At 37.6% G+C, this 21,251-nt stretch overlaps 1 protein-coding gene across 2 annotated transcripts in view; it reads left to right on the top strand.

Moving 5' to 3' along the window:
• The window catches only part of Esco1 (establishment of sister chromatid cohesion N-acetyltransferase 1), a 35,571-nt gene extending 14,331 nt beyond the window's left edge, over nt 1–21,240 (top strand). The window contains exons 6-9 of one of the 2 annotated variants that reach the window (XM_021664836.2): nt 10,215–10,304; nt 12,592–12,735; nt 15,449–15,636; nt 20,217–21,240. In XM_021664836.2, coding sequence (XP_021520511.1) covers nt 10,215–10,304; nt 12,592–12,735; nt 15,449–15,636; nt 20,217–20,364 — 570 coding nt within the window. In that variant the 3' untranslated portion in view covers nt 20,365–21,240. Of the gene's footprint in view, nt 1–9,535; nt 9,658–10,214; nt 10,305–12,591; nt 12,736–15,448; nt 15,637–20,216 lie in introns of those variants that run through there. The other variant, XR_009589893.1, reaches the window with a different exon arrangement.
• The last annotated feature ends 11 nt before the right edge of the window (nt 21,241–21,251 follow it).

Below are 21,251 nucleotides of genomic sequence, written 5' to 3' on the forward strand. Positions count from 1 at the left end.
TACTTTCTGAGGGAACTGAAAAAAGTCATTAAAGAAATAAGTTCTCTGCTCTCTCAGGGTTCCTGGAGAAGATGATTTATGGAGCAAAGTATAGTCATCACCTAGTCAATTCCCTAGTCTCTTGCAAAGCTTTGCTTCCTACTTCCAGTCAGTCTTTTTCACTCCTCCCTAGATGGAACAGAGCTAGTGGTTACTTACTTTACATAACCTCTAGGGAAGGAATTGAATTTAGCAGTTGGTCATGTCAGAGTCGATGTTCTTGGCTCTTTCTTATTTGAAATGTAGATTTACTTAGTTTAGGTCAAAACTATTTTAAAACATTGTATTATTTTATGACATATAGAGAGAGGATAAAAAAAGGCCTTTACAAGGCTGGAGAGATGGCTCAGAGGTTGGGAGTGCTGGCTGCTCTTCCAGAGTCCTGAGTTCAATTCCCAGCGGCCACATGGTGGCTCATAGCCCCATCTATAGTGAGATCGGGTGCCCTCTTCTGGAGAACAGGCATACATGCAGGCAGAACGCTGTATAAATAACAAATAAATAAATAAATCTTTAAAAATATAGGCCTTTACATTCTACTTTGATCACAACTCCAGATTTTGGGTTGTGACATTAAAATAATTTGTTAACCACCTTGTATTGTGCCTTGTATAGTATTTATCAATCATTTAATTAGTGTGAATTTTATGTTTCATGTAAAGAAGGACATGGAAGAGAAGTCATTTGGTGCTTGGTTTTAGTTCATGCTAGACAGACCATGTTCAGGAAGCAGAAATGGAATTTTATGCCAACTGAAACTGTTTAAGAGTAAAGTAGTGGGGGCTGGGGAGATGGTTCAGTGGTTAAGAGCACTGTCTGCACTTCCAAAGGACCCCGGTTCAATTCCCAGCAACCACATGGCAACTCACAACTGTCTGTGATTTCAGTTCCAAGGGATCTGACACCTTGACACTAATGCACATAAAATTAAATGAATTATTAAAAAAAACAAAACAAAAGTAAAGTAGTAACTGAGTGTGTGGATAGCATCCTCGTGATGTGCCGTGCTCTTACTAGGAGACATGAGGACCACTGCAGTCTGAGGCTAGTGTGCGCTCTAGGCCGCCCCGGGCTGTGTGCTGGCACCTCTTTTGTATACAGATACTTTCTCAATTCACTAATTTTACCCTGTCTGCCTCATTGATAACCATTTTAAGAAATGGATTTTATCTGATTTAATAGGAATAGATATAGAAATAGAAGGAGCCTCTTCATGTCTCAGGGAGAGAGTCTAATTTGGTCATTTAGATTTAGCAACTACTGTTTCTTTGGTGAAGTAAGGCACAGGAGTTCTGTAAAGTGTGAGGAATAAGTAGGAAGAACCACGAAACCATCAGACACTACCAGAAAGTCAGTTTCATTTTGCGCTGTCAGAAGAAAAGTAACGTATTTGTCATTTCCAGAGAAAATACTCTAACGACTGTGTGATATGCTCTCCATGCTTGGGAGCAAAGTTTGAAAGAAATGAAAAATTAGCAATTACAGACTTAAGTAACTATTGAAGCAATAAATCAACATTAAGTATATAAGTATTTAAGTAAATAACAGAAACTTTTGTAGCATAGAAGTGGCCAGAGCCCTGGTTAGAAGAACAAGGTCAGAAGAGAGTGGTTTTCATTGGTGGGAAAGAATTTAAAAACAAACATAGGAGGTCAGCTTTGGTTTTTAGCATAATACAACTAGAGAGACAGCAAATGGTAATTTTTGTGGAAAGTCATGGCTACATCCTTTTGACTAAAGCAAACGATTTTGGTCGATAGTGAGATAAAAATATAGTCAGGTGAGATTATGATATTTCGATTTTGAATGCTGTTTGGAATTCTTTCTATTCTTTCAGAAGCTGAAGAATTCTGAATTCCATGAGTGATATTTTTAAATAATCTTATGATATTTTGGTGATATATAGGGAGAGAAGTATTTCATTGTGGGTTGGAGGCAGTAAATAAATAGTTAGAAGGTGTACATTGTGCTGACTTAATACGGCATTGATGGAATTGACCACAAGTGAGACTTTGTACAAAGAGTTGACAGATTTTCAAATGACTGCCAGCATGGTAAGTCAGTAAGCCATTTAAAATTGAAAATGCTGTACAGTTGCCAGTGCTCAGTAGGCACATGCTGCTATAAGCTGCCATGTTTGACATGCAGAATGTGTCTATCACAAAAATTCTTTTATAGAGTGCTATCACTGAAAGTTGAGAAATTATATATGACTAAATGTATAATGCAAGGAAATCACGATCTAGTCAGTCTTTAATTTTAACTTGAAACTTGAATACGTATGAATACTTCTTTATACTTTGTGTTTACTCTTTTGAAAGATGACTAGGAAAAAGAAGAAAGGTAAAAGAACTGAATTGAGCAGAAGACAAAGGCTATTTTCAAATTTTATTTTCATTATTTTTAATTATGTGTATGTGTTGTTTTGCATACGTGTGTGTACACTCCCTGTAACATCAGAGGGACTGGAGTTACGGGTGGTAGTGAGCTGGGAACTGAACTCTGGTCCTCTGCAATAGCAGAGATTAGATTGCTCATTGAGCATCTTCAGCTCAGCAAAGCAAGGCTGAAGGTTTTAGATCTAAAACCTTTTGGGAATGAAAAAGGATTCTGAAGCAGAGTAACTGTCTTAGAGTTACTGCTGCTGTGATGAAACACCAGGACCAAAGTAACTCTGGGGTTGGGTGAAAGGGTTCATTTCACTCGGCAGTTTGATACACCAAACAGTTCATCATCAGAAGCATTGAGGGCAGGAACTCACACAGGGCAGGAGCCCGGAGGCAGGAGCTGATGCAGAGACCATGGAGAGGAACTGTTCACTGGCTTCCTCATGTCTTGTTCAGTCTGTTTTTTCATAGAACCCAGGTCAACTAGCCTAGGAGTGGTGCCACCCACAGTGGGCCCTCCCCCAGCAATCACTAATGGAGAAAATGCCTGATCGCTGAATGTTATGATTTATATATATATATATATATATATATATATATATATACTTTTTTTCAGATTAGGGGGGTGTAGGCTGTTTAAAACAGAGTTTCTCTGTGTAGCCCTGACTGTCCTAAAACTCACTCTGTAGAGCTCACTCTGTGGGCCAAGCTGGCCTTGAACTCACAGGAATCCTCCTTTGCCTTTGCCTCTGAGTACTGGGACTAAAGATGTGTGCCCTTCTGGCTGGAAGCATTTTCTCAATTGAGGTTCCCTCCTTTCAGATAACTTTAGCTTGTGGCAAGTTGACATAAAACTCCCCAGCATAATAACTTGGCTTTTGAACAAAGATCCAAGGTTTGTAGATCTTAGACATCCAGGTGTCTCCTTTGCTGCCTCCAGCTTCTAGTTTTATTTCATTGTACTTTGTAGATCTAGAACATTACGTATATGAATATAAGATGAGATTAACACTGCTAAATATTATAAAGAAATTTTGTTTCAGAATAGGGGCAGTATGGCAAAGAAATATTAGTGCAGCAAATTTATATATTATTGCTTGTTTTGAGACAGGGTCTCACTGAATAGTGTATGCCTGTCCTTGAACCTGAAGTTCTGTTGCCTCTGTCTCCCAGGTGTTACTTGCAAGTATGAACCTGACAGATTTTATTTTTTAAATAGTGTGCAAATTCCTTGGCAGTGGGGGAATGATAGCAAATTATAGCTAATCTAGTGTCAAATAAAATTCTCACATGTTCTTGCCATATTTCCCATATACTAAAAATGATACCACTCTTTATTTTCCCAAGCTAAAAACATCATTATTTCTTTTTTTATATTGTAAAATGTTTATTTCTGTTTTTTTTAACTTTTAATTAATTTTTGTGAATTTCACATTTTGCACCTGTCCTACTCATCTCCTTGTACCTTAGTATCTGCTCTCTACCTTTGCAACCTCCCCTTCTTAGTTCTTTTTTTAAAGATCCATCCATCCATTCATTATGTATATATTGTTCTGCCTGCATGCCAGAAGAGGGCACTAGATCTCATTATAGATGGTTGTGAGCCACCATGTGGTTGCTGGGAATTGAACTCAGGATCTTTGGAAAAGCAGCTAGTGAGTGCTCTTAACCTCTGAGCCATCTCTCCAGTCCCCCTTAGTTTTACCTTTAAAAAAAATATATTTTTATATTCTATTGTTTTGATTTTTAAAAAATTATATTATATGTATGAGTGTTTTGTCTGCATGAATGTATGTGAACCATGCCTGATGCTCATAATGTCAGGAGAAAAACATTTGCTCCCCTGGAACTTCAGTAACAGATAATTGTGAGCCACCATGTAGGTGCTCCGCTGGAGCTTCAGTTACAGATAGTTGAGAGCCATTGTGTAGGTGCTGGGAACGAAATCCAGGTCCTCTCAATAACAGGTATTCTTAACTGGTGAGTCTTCTCGCCAGCCCCATTAAAGTTTTACTTTATTTTGTGTTCTATTGCATTCCTTTAGGTCATCTGTTAGGAACACCTTCCAGCTGCATCCTGGGTGCTTCTCTTTGTGTTTACTCTAATTCTGCCATTCCACAGAAAGCTGCCATGGTTTCTTTCTTTTGCAGTTTTCTACTGACTTACGCTACTACTTTCGTTTTTGTTGTTGTTTCTCTATGCCCATTCTCATGGCCTTTCAAAAATGATGATCAGTGGTCTTTAAAAATGTAAATCAAGTTGAGAGATGACTCAGGAGTTAAGAGCACTTGTTCTTGTCTGTAACTCCAATTCTAGAAGATCTGACTACCTCTTCTGACCTCAGCAGTCACCAGACACCTACGTGCACATACATGCATGCAGGTAAAACACCCATACATATAAAATAAAATGTGTTTTTTTTTTGTTTTGTTTTGTTTTGTTTTGTTTTGTTTTTGAGGCAGGGTTTTTCTGTGTATTCCTGGCTGTCCTAGGACTCGCTCTGTAGACCAGGCTAGCCTTGAACTCCCAGAGATCTGCCTGCCTCTGCCTCCTGAGTGCTGGGTATGCACCGCTACTCTGGGTCCCACGTTAGGTCTCTTAACCACTGTCTTGCTTAGGTCAATATTGTGTTTGCTTTATTTTAAAAGGATGTATTTTTTTTAATTTCATTTTATGCTTATGAGTGTTTCCCTGTGTGTGACTGTGAACTGTATGCATTGGATCTTCTGGAACTGCAGCATCTATGTTGCAGCATGTGGGTTCTGGGGCTTGAATCTGGGTCCTCTGCAAGAGCTCTTAGCTGCTGAGCCATCTCTTCAGCCCCTACTTTCTTTTCTAAATACATGATATTTGAGTAAATCTATATGTGTGTGTGTGTGTGTGTGTATAGATAATGCTGTATTTTTAGGTGTGTGTGTACATGTTGCACATGTCTGCATGCATATGTGTGCTGCATGCTTGTGGAGACTGATGTTGATGTCAGGCCTCTTTCTCCATAGCATTCCACCTTTTTCTCTCACTGTACCTGAAACTTGCTCATTGGTTAGACTGGCTGTGCAGCAAGCCTCAAAAATCCTTTCTGTGCATCTCAGTACTGGAACTGCAGGTAATTTGGCTAGACTGACTAACCAGCAGGTAGAACCTAACCTCAGGTTCTGTATCCTGCTGTTATGATTATAGATGCATATCACTATGCCTGACCTTTTTATCTTATTTCATTTGTTGATTTTTGGTGACTTTTTTGGGTCTGAACTGAGCCTCACGCTTGCATGGGTGCACTTCGCCCAGCACATTGTCCTGAAGGCAGTCTCTGTGTAGCCTGGCTGGCGTGGCACTTTAGCAGTCTGTTTTCCTGTTTCCTGAGTGTGTTTTAAACTTCCATAATCAGTTTTCTAAGTGCTGAATTTATAAATGCGTGATGCTGCCATGTTTGGCTAAGTTTGATTTGTATTTTCCAAGAGAAGTTTAATAAATTTAATCAGTTTCCCTGTTTTTGTTTCGCATGTTTATCTTTTTCTATCTCATTTTCTGTCTTTTTCTCTCTTCCTGATTTCCTGTCCCTCATTTCTTTCTCTCCATAGAGAATAATGTACCCCATCTATCACTCACCCATTTTCAACAACTGTTAATGTGGACAATCTTTTTTGATTTAATCGTTCTAATTATTTTTGTGTTCGACCTTGGCATCAGATTAATACTTTAGTAGATACTTGAAGTGTTAACGGTTCTTCTTTTTAAAATTATTAATATTATTTCCATCCCTACTACAGTTTCCTTTTCCTCCTGTCCTCCCAGTCTCCTCTCTATCTCCTCTCTGCTCCCCACATCTACTTCTCCATTTCAAAGATTATTATTTTTTAACAGAAATGGTTTAATGAATGCAATTGTGCCTTTAAAAAGCAAATCCCTTAATTTCAAGCATTCTTGGAGGGTTTAGAAGCTTCACAGAAACCTATTTTATTTAAGGTTCATAAATTGCATTAATGGATATGCATTTAAGTTTCTCTTTTTGTGTTTTTGAGACAAGGTTTCTCTGTGTAGCCTCCTGGGTGTAGTGATGCACACCTTTAATCCCAGCACTCAGGAGGCAGAGGTAGGTGGATCTCTGTGGGTTTGAGGCCAGCTTCGTCTACAGAGTGAGTTCCAGGACAGCCAGGGAAACCCTGTCTCAGAAACAAAACAAAACAAAAAAGAAATTCAAATTAGAGTGCTGGGGTGAGGTTCCATAGTGAAACATTTACTTAGCATGCTATCAACTCTAGCTTTCATCCTCAGCACAGACAGACAAGAATTTTAAATGAAAAATATAAATTAGAAATGTAAAACATGGGAAATATAAATTTGGAAAAGAAAATGTGGCAGGTGTGTTAGGGTAAACCTTTTAATGCTAACACTTGGAAGCTGGAGACAGGTAGATTTCTGAGTTTGAGATTAGCTTGGTCTACATAGCAAGACACTATCTCAAAACAAAAAGAAATATAAAATGTTTTATAACATCCAGACGGCTAGATTAAGAAAATTTGGGTTTTGGGGTTTTGGAAAATACTTGGTAGAGGGTTACATGTAATATGCTTGTAGCTTAAAGTGAGAAGTATTAAATACATCAAACTAGAATTAATATATTTGCAAAAGTGGTGTGGCCGTTGGGTAGATGTCTCTAAATTGCACATCCCTCACCTTTATCTCATTTTCAACCAGTAAACAAATTTCAACTCTTAAAAATTCTCTAAAAGGGTCAGGTTATCAGTGATACAGGTGAGGCGTTAACTGCCTGTGAGTCACATAAGTGTTTTGAGTGCCTTAGTTAATATGGTTGTTTTATTTGTCCATGACTATTTATTGTTGTACTTTGGGGATATTTGTTGATTAGCTGAGTAGTACAACAGGTTTATTTGTATGTATCAGTAAGAGAAAGGAAGCCCCTGAGTTACCGTTTGTCTTTAATGTAGCCCTCTAGTGATAGCCATGTTCTAGATTGTTTAGGAAAGAGTTCTAGACTTGTGATTTACTCAAAGCTAAGAAAATACTGTATCTGTTAGATCCCAAGAACCCAAACCTGGGGCTGGAGAGATGGCTCCATGGTTAAGAGCACTTTATCTTTCAGAGAAATCAGGCTTGGTTCCAGAACCTATATGGTAGCTCACAACCATCCACAACTACAATTTCAAGACATCTAAAGGGCTGGAGATACTGAGAGTGGCACTGGCCACTCTTCCAGAGGTCCTGAGTTCAATTCCCAGTAACCACATGGTGGCTCACAGCCATCTGCAGTGACATCTGGTGCCCTCTTCTGGCATACAGGTGCACATGCAGGAAGAATATTGTATAAATAATAAATCTTTTGGGGCTAGAGAGCTGGCTCAGTAGTTAAGAACACTGTCTGCTCTTCCAAAGGACCAAGTTCAATTCCCAGCACCCACATGGCATCTCACAGTTCCAAGGGATCTGATACCTTCACAGTAATGCACATTAAAACAAACAAACAAACAAACAAACAAACATCTAACACCTTTTGACCTCTGAGGGCAGCAGGCACACAAGTGGCATGAGCAAAACACTTAAACACATAATATAAATAAAAAAATTAAAAACCCTAACGCTTAGAGAGTTTCCACTGAGTTATGCCCCCATGAAGATCAGTGTAATCCAAATAACAATAATTTTGTCTTTCACAGTTCCCTTATATGCAAGGGCTTATTTTGGTACATGACAAAACAATAATATTTAAAATAAAAATTATTGGGGTTGGAGAGATGGCTCAGAGGTTAAGAGCACTGGCTACTCTTCTGAGTTCAATTCCCAGCAACCACATGGTGGCTCATAACATCAATAATGAAATACGGTGCCCTCTTCTGGGTTGCAGGCTCATATGAAGGTAGAATACTGTATAAATTTAATAAATAAATCTTTTAAAAATTATCTGATTGTGATGGTTTTCATATATAGACATGCACATTTTAAGTTATTTTATAAGAAAATTTTATAGTAAAATGTTAGTAAACCAAAATAATGTCTCTGGTATGTGATATAATTGTACCAGTTTTGTTATTTTTAAAGGCAATTAATAAGAATACTCTATTAAACTATGTTTTGATAATTCAGTTCAGGGAGTGTATATAGTTTGAAATTACTGAAATCTGTAGTTCTTTATTGAGTTCGTAGTTTGAGTTCTTCCTCCCATACTCTATGGTTTGATTTAAAAAACAAAAAACAAAAAAAACCCAAACTTCTCCTTCACTTTGTAGAAAATAGTTTGGATTAAAGGCTTTCCATGAAGTAATGTTAATGTAATTTCTTTTTTAAGCAGGTTTTCTTTCATGCCTTTAAAAATTGTTTATGCATATTCAATACGTATGTGATTCTGACTGTTTTATTCTGATTTCTTAATCTCTAAACAATTTAGACTTATTTATTTTATTTTATGTGTATGAATGTTTTACTTGTATGTATGTATGTACCGTGTGCCTGCCTGTTGGATGTCCTGGAACTCAGGTTACAGATGGTTGTGAAACACCATGTGGGGGCTGGGAATCGAACCTGGGTCCTCTGCAAGAACAAGTGCTTGTAACTGCTATTTTTCTAGCCTGATTTCTTAATCTTGAGATAATATTCTCATCCCTAGTTCATTTTAGTCACTTGAATTTTAGTTGTCCTTGAATACTTATTTTTAAGCAGATTTTGAATTTTTAATATTTTATTTTATGATCTTATGTATGCTGACCCTTGTAAACTACATTTTTTTTGTCTCCAACTAAGATCCTGCTCCCATTCCATCAAAAAAAACAAACAAAACAAAAAGATAACTTAGAAAACCAGTTTCCATCCTTTTAGACTTATCATAGTATATAAAAAATTAGCCGTTTTCTTTATTGAGCTTTTATAATTTTAGAAGTTATGTTAGAAAAGAATTTTTTCCTACATAGAAATACAAATTGCTTTTAAAAAGGCCTTTTTACATAACATTGGTTGGGTAAGAAAATGAAACAACTAGTTAAAGCTCATTCTTTCTGTAATTATTTTGAACTTCAAAGCTCCTAGTTTTAACCTGGTTCAGTCCCATCTTACTAGATTTAAGTGGCTTTTGTTTTGTTTTGTTTTTTTTCATGCAGGTTCTGCTCATTAATCACCATGAGTGTGGATCTGAAGAAGAGTTTATTACCTCTCTTTTTTTGAGTATGTCTAACTTCAGATACACACAACGTAGCCTCCTTCCCTATTAGATTCTTAGAAGGTAGTTATATTTTTTTATAGTCTCCTTCTTGTGGCTTTGATAGTTGTGAACAATAAGAGTAAAAGCTATTTCTTTCATATTGGGCTACTGCATGCAAATCAGTTCACCCAAAACCTCCTGGAGGTCTTTGGCAGACATAAATATAAGTGTTTATTTGTGGAGGTGACCATGTTCCAAAGAAATCTAAGAGCTGAATTCTTTATCCAGGATCTGGGAGAGTTACTCTTTCTCTTCTGGGAATCACTGACTTTAAGGGGCTTGATTTTTTTTTTTTTTTTTAATTTTTTTTTTTCATGTGTGATTTTTCAAAATTTGTTAAGATGGGAAATGATAGATTAGAATTTTTGTGGTATGACATATCTGTGAATGAGAATTAGAAATTAGTTTGTTCAATCTGCTGTAAGCGTAACAAAACAGATGATTTATCACACTTTGTTAGTTAAGTATTAATGAACCTGTATTTTTTATGTTTGCAACTTTTAGACAAAAGGATGTACTTTTTGTCTTGTGCATGAATGATGAAAGTATGATATATAAATTCATTCTTTCATATCTAGGGCTGGAAAAAAGAAAGAATTCTGGCTGAATATCCTGATGGTAGGATAATAATGGTTCTTCCTGAAGACCCAAAGTATGCCCTGAAAAAGGTAACTTTTCAGTGAAATTTCATGCAGAAAACTTGGTGTTATGGCTAAGGGGATAACACACTGCAGGCTTTGCGATTGAACATTAATCGTAAAAACAAGAAGCAAGCATTTAAAGAATGGAACCCACCCAAAGAAAATTAATACAACTCATTTGAAAAATTGTGATAGCCTTGCTACATACAAAATATATGAAGTAGATTAAATGCCAATCCAGTAATATCAACAGTGTGTTTACATAGAAAGCATAATTATGCCTTTAGATTTCATAACATTTACTTTATTGAGAAATGTGTTAGATATTGAAGATGACACTGTTTTGTCACACAGAGCATTTTGAAAGGGACCATGGCATAAACTTTATGAAAAAAGAAAAAAAGGATGGTCATTATATGGAACATTTATAACTTGTGTGTCCAGTGGCGCACAACTGTAATTCCAGTACTTGGGAGGCAGAGGCAGGGAGATCTCTGTGAGTTCAAGGCCAGCCTGGTCTACAAAACGAGTCCAGGACAGCCAAGGCTACAAGGAAATGTGGGTATGAGGTTAGTTATTTATCTAAAACCCTGTTTTTTCTCTATTATGTGTCCAAAATGTCTACAGCCTCAAGGGAAATAATTTATTTGCTATAGTTTCTTTAGATTTTCAATTGAACATCTTTAAATTTAGGGCTATGTCACCTGAAAAGGAAGCTAAGAAAACACCTATTTGAAAATACAGCTAACATCTTACTTGAAATAAGTCATTTACTCTGTGGGTCTTTATGTCTTTAGATCACTAATCTGGAAAGCCAGTTGCAGACAACAGATTAGCACTAATGATGCCTAAAATGCCATAAAGTATGCTCAGCTTGTCTTGTATTTAAAACGTTGATTTTTGCATAAAGACAGTTGCTTGTGGAGTCACTAAGTGAGTAATGGAAAAATTCAAGTATGAAAAATTTCCAGCTGTCATTTAGAGATGCATAGTAGGAACTTTACTACAGTTCCTTATGTGACAGCCAGACTTTGCCAAGAATTGTCTCAATAACTACTGATTTTTTCAATTAAGGTTCTCAGGGAAAGCCTACAATTGATTATATTATTAGTTAGTAAGCTATAATAAGATTAAAAATAAAACAGAAGGAATTGTGAGCAGCCTTCGTCTAGGAACCAATCAGGGATAATTGTTTAGGGTATCAGAGATATTGAGGGGGGAATTTTCATCGCTTAAGGGATGCAGTTTGCTGTATATACTACAGAAGCAAGAGGAGGAAACACATTAGAGGTTATTTACATTTTAGGTTTAGTGACATGGATGGTCATTATATGGAACATTTATAACTTGTGTATCCAGTGGCGCACAGCTGTAATTCCAGCACTTGGGAGGCAGAGGTAGGGAGATCTCTGTGAATTCAAGGCCAGCCTGGTCTACAAAGCGAGTCCAGGACAGCCAAGGCTACACAGAGAAACCCTGTCAAACAAAAAACAGAAAGAGAAATTTCAGTCACATTTGAGTTTGTTTCTTAAACATACAAAAATGAAGAACTATAATACTCCAAGGGATATTGGATTGAAATGGGTAGTTCTTGATTTGTCTTGCTTTTAAATGCTTGCTAGACAGTAAACATGAATTTCTTATCCTCTGTCTCATTAATTTTACTGTTGGGAGTTCTAAAGCTTGGGAAGAAAGTGGATTGCCGGCTAAGATTCCAGTATGTTCTAACGATTTGAGATAGCTGGTGCTCCTACTAAGGGAGTCTTAATATTCTTACTTTTTTTTTTTTTTTTACGGTTGGGGTTTGAGACAGGGTTTCTCTGTGTTGCCTTGGCCATTCTGGACTGGGACTGACAGAAATCTGCCTGCCTCTGCCCTCCTGAGTGCTGGGAAGAAGTGTGCCGCCACTGCCTGACTCGTCCTTAGTACTGCACTATCACTCATCATCTTAATTCCTAGACTGCTGGCTTTGGCAGCACCACCATTCCTCCCTTTTACCAACTTGCTTCTAGTGCTTAAAAAGTTAACAAAACAGATGTCTAAAAGAGCTCTTGAGGCCAGGTATGGTGGCACACATTTGTGATTTCAGCACTCAGAAGGCTGAGGCAGAAGAATTGCCACTAGTTCAAGGCCAACCTGGCATCAGGCCAGTCAGAGGTACATAGTAAAATAGCAAGCTGCTGTCTTAGAATCAATAGATAACACCCCTAGCAGAAAGCTCTTTAGAGAATATATCTATTCAGCTTACTGAATGGTTTTTACCTGTGTACAGTGTTTTCTTTGTTTAAAAAAAGTATTGTTCTTTACTTGGCAGGTTGATGAAATTAGAGAGATGGTTGACAATGATCTGGGTTTCCAGCAGGCTCCATTAATGTGCTACTCTAGAGCTAAAACACTTCTCTTCATTTCTAATGACAAAAAAGTAGTCGGATGCCTGATTGCAGAGCATATCCAATGGGTAAGTGACTTCTTATGAGTGCTCATGAATATCTAAGTTAGCTTATTACTATATGTTTTTGTTTGTTTGTTTGGTTTTTCAAGACAGGGTTTCTCTGTGTAGCTTTAGTAGTCCTGGCACTCAACTCTGTAGACCAGGCTGGCCTCAAACTCAGAAATCTGGCTGCCTCTGCCTTCCTGAGTGCGGGGGTCAAAAGTGTGTGCCATCATGCCTGGCTTACTATGTGATCTTAAGTGTCCTAGTAAATAGTGTGCTAGATAAGTAGTACCCTGTCAACCTGTCTATAGTTCAGGTAAGAGGATTAATTCAAGAATTATTATATATAATATGTCACTATAGTAGAGTTGTGGCTTATGTAGGAATTAATTTTTCTTTTCTTTGAGACGTCTCACTATGTAGTACAGGTTGGCGTGAAATTCACTGTGTAGCTCAGACTATTCCCAGACTTGGCATCCTCTTAGTGCTGGTGTACACCAGCGTACCCAGGTGTGAATTAGTCTATCTCTCCCTCTCGCCCTAGGTCTCAGTATGTAGTTTTGGTTGGCTAGAATTTAGAGATTCTTCTTTCTCTGTCTCTTGAGTACTGGCATGAAAGGTATGCACTACCATACATGGCAAAAAATAGTTTTTCAAATCAGTAAGATAAAGGTATAGAATTAATAGTACTGTCAAAGCTTGGTTAGGAGGGCTCTGTGCTATATTCTAGGATTTCTCTCAATTGTTCCTGCTAGCACTAGGCTAGGAAAGGTATAGTGGGCAAAGTGTGTTTTGTTGTTACTGTTTTCCTGTAAAAGTGGGTCTGGAAGTGCTCAGTAGTTGAGGTTTTCCTGCCTCCACCTCCCAAGTGCTGAGATTACAGTTATATGCCAGCACACCCAACTCATGGCCTACTTTAATCATCATCATCATCATCATCATCATCATCATCATCATCATGGCCTGCTTTAATAATAATAATAATAATAATAATAATAATAATAATAATTTATTTTGAGACAGGCTTTCACTCAATAGCCCTGGTTATCCTGGAATTCTTTGTGTAGACTAGGCTGGCCTTGAACTCACAGAGATCCTCCTGCCTCTGCCTCTCTGGTGCTGAGATTAAAAGTATATGCTACATGCCTGTCTGTTATTTGTAAATACAGCTTTATTACAATTCTACTACACCCATTTGTTCTTATATTTTTATACAGTTGCTTTCAAACTACAAAGGCAGACAAAACGGTTGTTGAGGTGCCTTTGCAGAAAGTTTGTCTCCCCTGAATAGATCCATTTTTCAGTTAAGTTCCAAGTGAGCAGTTGATTAGTGTTTAGAAGGAAAATTATATAAAAAACAAACTGGGGGGGGGGGGGGCTGGAGAGGTGGCTCAGTGGTTAAAAGCACTGTCTGCTCTTTCACAGGTCCTGAGTTGAGCCCCCAGCAACCGTATTGTAGCTTACAACTGTCTATAATGGAAATTGATGTCCTCTTCTGGCATGCAGGTGTACATGCATATAGGCCACTCATGCTCTAAATAAATAAATAATTAAAAAAAAAACCAAAACAAAACAAAATAAACTGTGGTCAGTGATGTGTTCACATAATGAGTTTTATATAACACTGAAGACAAACCTTAGAGAACAGAAGTTTCTGGGCCTTAGTTTTTTCACTTGAGCCATACGTGAAATCTGTTATTTCAGCCCAGTTCTTGGTCATGCATTCAGTTGCACTTTGTGCATAACTACTGTTGTGTTGATGTCTTTACCACATTAATAACTGTCTATGTAAATTTATACTTTATCATAATAATTTTTAAGATTTATTGTCTGTACAATGTTCTGTCTGCATGAACACCTGTGAGCCAGAAGAGGGCACTATAGATGGTTGTGAGTCACCATGTGGTTGCTGGGAATTGAACTCTGGACCTCTGGAAGAGCAGCCAGTGCTCTTAACCTCTGATTCAACTCTCCAGCCCCCATAATAATTTTTAAAGTCATGTATATGAGTGTTTTTCTTCATGTATGTCTGTGTATTATATGCATGCCTGGTGCTCATGTAAGCCAGAAGAGGGCATAAATCTCCTGAAACTGCAGTTATGGGTGCTTGTGAGCTGCCATGTAGGTGCTGATAATAGAACCTGGGTTCCCTGGAAGGGCAGCCAATGCTTTTAACTGCTAACCCATCTTTTTAGCCCAGCATGTATCACTCTTAATTTTTGTTTTCTAATTTAAGTTTAGTGCTTTGTCTTCTTGGGCGACAAGTCATGTTCTTTTTGACAATTGTATTGGCACAAGAATGTGTACTTACATTTACAGTTATTTATTGAGATCAGAGAATCAAGGAAAAGGCATTCTTAATTTTTCTTCTCCCTATTCTTCGTTCTTGCCTAGTGGTGGGCGCATGAGTTGTGCAGTATAAGGATAGTCGCTATGACTACTGAGCTCTGAACATGTCCTTTTGCTGCTTGGAATGCAGCAGTGAAGCGAAAAATACCTTTCATTCCTGATCCATTTACTTTTGATGGCAAAATGCTGTTTCCTTGTTTAATTTCTCAAAATTATTAATGATACACACACACACACGTATGTCGCAGAACTAGTTAAGTCAGAAGCAGACCCAGATTGTTGAGTGGTCTGGTGGTTTGTCCACAGCTGGACTGATGGAGTTGACACTTCAGGATTTATACTAGACAGCTACCACCTTTATTTCTCTTCCCGTTTTTGACATTTATAGGGTTATCGAGTTATAGAAGAGAAACTTCCAGTTATCAGGTCAGAAGAAGAAAAAGTCGGATTTGAAAGGCAAAAGGCCTGGTGCTGCTCAACGTCGCCAGAGCCGGCAATATGTGGGATCAGTCGGATATGGGTGTTCAGCATGATGCGGCGGAAGAAAATAGCTTCTCGCATGATCGAATGCCTAAGGTACCTTGTGCAGTTCTTCAAGTTGCTTGCAGTATAGAGTTTCAGTACAAAGAATAGTACTTAATTATAACTGTATAACTTTTATTTGCATTAATTTTAAGTTTTGTATAACTACACTAGGTCTTTGAGGCTTTTTTGTTTGTTTGAAGAGGGAAAAAAGTTTGATAATAGATGAAACATTATTAATCCTCTTTAATTTTAGTTATTTATAACTGTGACATTAGGCCAATATAACAGACATATTTCAACCTCACTATTGGAGATTTTAAAACAAAACCAGAGAAATATGGATAGTGCTTTGGGAAGTCAGCCTTTAGAGAAATTTGTCATAAGAATATTTTTGGCTGGGCAGTGGTGATGCACGCCTTTAATCACAGCGTTTGGGAGGCAGAGGCAGGTGGGTCTCTGATTTTGAGGCCAGCCTGGTCTACAGAGTGAATTCCAGGACAGCCAAGGTTACACAGAGAAACCTTGTCTCAGAAAAAAAAAAGTGTTGATTTTGGGGCCAATGACATGCTCTGTAGGTAAAGGTGCTGACTGAAAAAGCCTGGTGACCTGAGTTGAGTCCCTGAAACCACATCAAGGCAGAAGGAGAAAACCAACTATACAGAGTTGCAAGACCTCTGTAGCATGAACATTCACACACAAACACATGCGTGCACTTATGAGTTTTTAAAAGTTTTAAGTTTTGTTACGTTCTTTTCAATATCATTTGTCTTTCTGCTATGTGGCTTATCAAAATACAGAGAAAATGAAGAGAAATGAATCAGACATTTTTCTTCCAATGAAGTCCCTTAGATAAAGATAAAATGAAGAAGGTTAAAATCAGTCATAAGAGGTTTTGGGGTGGAGTGAGTAGTTAGGTGGTCGAGCAGTTGCCCACCAAGTGTCAAGCCCCAGTTTCAATCGACATAGTGCTTAAAAATCGTTTTAGGTTAGTTTATTCTATTGTTTGTTAATTTCCAGAACATTGTGTGTTTCCTACGGGAATGGGTTCAAAATAATCCATTTATGGTACGGGTGAAGGCCTAAGGATTCAAGGACCTTAACTCTTTGCTGTATATGTGTTATGGATAACAGCACACAGCTGACTCTTTATGACATGACAACGGACCTGTTTCTAGTTCTTTTAGTACTAAGCCTGGAAACAAGCTGATTAAAATAGTCCTAAGGGGGTGAGAATATTTATTATCCATCCTTTAAATCTTGAAGGAAACCATATAGGTGGCTCTTGTTCATAAAAAGTTGAAACACCAGTATTGTAATTATTCTTATGATAGTGAATAAGCTCTTTGTTAAGAATCCTGCTTTCTCACTTACTATTCCTTCTTACACAGTTCTCATTATTAGTGTACAGCACTCTGAAGATTACAATATGAAAATGCCGCCAGCAGACTTAGAGTCAAACCTTAAATCCATCTATTTGCCATTTAGTGTGTTTTAATATACTCAGAACATATACAATAATCACTCTGTCTAATTTTAGAGCACTTCTATTCCCCACCCTCTCCACCCTAAAACCAGCCCATGCAGTGCTTAATTTTTTCACATTTCTAGCTGCTGGCAGCACCAGGCTGCTCTCTGTATCAACGTATTTTTCTATTCTGAATGTTTCATATAAATGGAATTCTGTAGTATTTGACCTTTGTGAATGGTTTCTTTCATGTAGCATAATACTTTCAATCATTATCAGTGTGGGAGCATTTATCAGCCTCCTGCTTTTTTGTGTGTATGTGTATATGCATGTTTTGATCAACTACCAAACTTTTTCTACAACCCTACTAGCAATATATGATGGTTCCAAGTGCTTCACTTCATCATCTTTAGAACAAAATCCTATTGAGAGGCTGGGAAGATGTCTCAGTCAGTAAAGTTCTTTTTTGTGTAAGCATGAGGAACTAACTTCAAATTCCCAGCACCTGTGTAAGAGCAGGATGTGGGGTCATGTACCTATAGTCCCAGTACTAGGGGCTAGAGACAAACTGGTCCTAGCTCTTAGCAAGCTGTTCTAGGGAAAACAACAGGTTCCAGGTTCAGTAAGAGACCAGACCTCAAAACTAGGATGGAAGCTGAGGAGGGAAGCACATACGTTTATTCCCAGCATTTGAGAGGCAGATGCAGCTGAATCTGTTAGTCTAAGGCTTGCTTGCTCTACTTAGTGAGTTTCAGGCCAACTGTGGCTGTCCGTTGTAAGACCCTGTCACAACAGCAGCAGCAGCAAAAGTCAGGGTTGGGGCTGGAGTGATGGTTTCAAGGTTTAGAGCATTTGCTGCTCTTGGAGAGGACCCAAGTTCAATTGCTAGCACCAACATAGAGGCTCACAACTGTCTATAACTCTAGTTCTAGGGCATCTAATGTCCCCTCTGACCTCTGCAGGCACCAGTCACTCATGGGTGCACATGCACGCATGCAAACAAAACATGAATACACATTTAGAGAAGTAAATCTAAAAATATACTGAAATGTGGAAAGCTGGGTTTAGTAGTGCATGACTTTAATCCCAGCACTCTGGAGGCAGAGGCAGGTGGATCTCTTGAGAGTTCAAGGCCAGCCTGGTCTACATAGTGGGTTCCAGGACAGTCAGTTACAAACAAAACAAATAAGAACAAACAAAAACAATGGAAAATGGCATCTTACATCAACCTCCAGCCTTCCAAGCCACACTGACATGACACGGTCTTATTTTTTTTCCTCTTTTTCTCTCTTGACAGACATACATAAAGGAAAAGAACCTTTTCACACCTGTGTCACTTTTAAATTGTCTTATTTACCTTTTCTTTATTGAGTTACAGTCACTTTTGTGTTACAGATACAAGTCTTTTCATATATATGATTTGTAGATATTTTCCACTCTTGTGTTTGTCTTTTCATTTTCTTGATAATGTATGAAGGTCCTTAATAAAGACCAGGCTGGCCGCAAGCTTTTTTTTTCTCCCTCCTTTTTGTTGGGACAGTGTCTTACTTTGTAGCCCTGCCTGCCTGGAACTTGCTGTGTAGATCAGGCTAGCCTTGAATTCAGAGATTTGTCTGCCTTCCACGTGCTGGGATTAAAGGCCTAACTAAGGCCTCAGCTATGGTCTTTAAACTTTTGAGCCTTTGCCTCACTTTGCAGATGCTCAGTTTATACACCATGCCTGGGCATGTCCTTTGATAACATATACTTTTTCCCCTTTTTATTTTGTTCTTTTCTTTTGTCTCTCGTCATATTTTAAAAGCCATTGTCTAATACATGGCCCCAGAGATTTATGACTGTCCTTCTAAGAGTTCATAGTTTAGTTCTTACACTTGGGCTTTGGCTCTGTTGAGTTTTATTACTGTATGAGAAATGACACCACATATAGATACACTTTTGGCGGATATCATATTGTCCCACTATTCGTTAAAAGGGCTATACTTCCCTCTACATAGTTTCTGGTCTTGGCAGACTTGCAAAGGTTTTTATCTGGACTTCGGGTTTGTTTCATTGTTTTTTTGTGTCTGTTCTTATGTCAGAAATAAACATCTGGAATGCTGTAGCTTTGTGTGGCATATTTGGAAGGATGCATGAGTCCTTCAGCTTTGTTAGCTTTTCTTTAAAAAAATTTTTTTTTTTTTTTTGACTCTTCAGTGTCCTTATTTCTTTGTGAATTTTAAGATCAGCTTGGGGGCTGGAGAAATGGCTCAGAGGTTAGGAACACAGGCTCTTCCAAAGGTCCTGAGTTCAATTTCCAGCAACCACATGGTGGCTCACAACTATCTCTAGTGAGATCGGATGCTCATTTCTGGCATACAGACACACATGCAGGCAAGCTACTGTATAACTAATAAATAAATCTTGAAAGAAAGAAAGATCAGCTTGCCGGTTCCTCCAAGGAAGGCAGCTACAGGTCAATGTGTGCAGCAGTAACATTTTAACAATAGTGAGTCCTGATTTTTAAACACAGGGTGTCTCTCTTTATTAGGCTCTTATTAAACAGTATTTTATAGTTTTTAGCTTACAGCTTTCCTAAGCATTGTGCTCATCTTGGCATTAAGATTAGTAGTTCTCTAGTTCTGGATTGCTCATTTCAGATATGTAGCTAATACAGTTCATCCCTAAATATCAGTCTGGATTGCAACCCTTGGAAGAGGTCTTTTGGTAGAGTCCACAGAATTTCTTATATGCTAGGCCACATCATCTGCCAAAGAATGACTTTTCATTCTTCCATTGTGCTCAGAGTTCTAACCACCATAAACAGGAAAAGAAATAGAGTAATGCTATTGAAGGGGGGAGAACAGACTTACCTTTTCACTATCTCTCAGAAGCAGGTCAGTCTTTCACTGTGATGCCTTGATTAACTGACAAGTTCTTTAACTCTTGGTTGTTGAGTACTTTATTTTTTTGGGCAAATGTTTTTATAATTGTTGCTTTTCTACAAGTCTTCCTACTTTGAACTGTGATATTTTAGATGAACAGATACTTTAATTTTTATTATAACATAGCATTGCTTAAGTCTTATCTAAATAAATTTGATAGGTTATTCAGTTTTAATTAACAAATATTAATTTTTCAAATTTCCCTATTCTCAATTCTCCCACTTCTCTCTCTCTTTTTTTAATAGGAGTAATTTTATTTATGGCTCATATTTGAGTAAAGAAGAAATTGCTTTCTCAGATCCCACTCCTGATGGAAAGCTGTTTGCAACACAGTACTGTGGCACTGGTCAGTTTCTGGTCTATAATTTTATTAACGGACAGAATACCACCTAATTCAGATCTTGCCTACTGTACCAGAAGACATCTTTTGAAGAGAAAGCATTGGTTGCTGACTTTAACCAGGAACTAGGGCCATTTTTATTACAAATGAACTCAGGACTGGCAACAACCATATGGTTGTTCCATTTTCATAAAATTGGAAACAATGCAGTAATAGCTTATTATTGTTTTGTTTTTTTAAAGAAGATATTTTATTATCTTTTACAGAAATTTATGATTGTATTTTATCTATAGTTATTTAGACATGTTTACATGCAGCAGATAATTGTTCATAGTGGACTGAAAATTAATGCAAGGACTATGGTCTCAGTGATAAGTATATTTTGAAGTTCTTAATATGGAAATATACCAGTGTAGCTTGGTACTGTATTTTTTTTATATTCTGCTGATACCAGTTACAGGTTTAAAGATTGTATTTTCAGAGTGGAAAACAATGTTTTAGAGCTATTCAAGGAAGAGAACAGTATTACGTACTTAAAGAATTTGATGCTACTAAAGTATAGGTAATCTCATAGGACAAGGGAGCTCCAAGTGAAAGAATGGTTAATAGCGAGTATCTCCATTGCGTACGTTTCTGTCACTGATGATGGCAGTGGGAACCTCTTTCTCATGTAGAACCATAAACTACTAGAGTCTCAAAGAACTACAGAATAGTTATAAACTATTGGTATCTGCATTGTTATTCCTCAGAAGTACTACACTGAGTATATGCCTTCATTACTGGACTTCATCTTGATACTTGTCTGTCCTTCATAGTGCCCTCTACTTTTAAAGGGTTTATATGTTGAAAAACTGCTGTGGCCTTTTATGACCTGTATATAATGTAGAATAAAATAATAAAATACTTGATAGCTTTTTCTAAGTGATAAATGTACTGAGAC

Source organism: Meriones unguiculatus, chromosome 2, assembly GCF_030254825.1.
Source record: "Meriones unguiculatus strain TT.TT164.6M chromosome 2, Bangor_MerUng_6.1, whole genome shotgun sequence".
Classification (NCBI taxonomy): Eukaryota; Metazoa; Chordata; class Mammalia; order Rodentia; family Muridae; genus Meriones; species Meriones unguiculatus.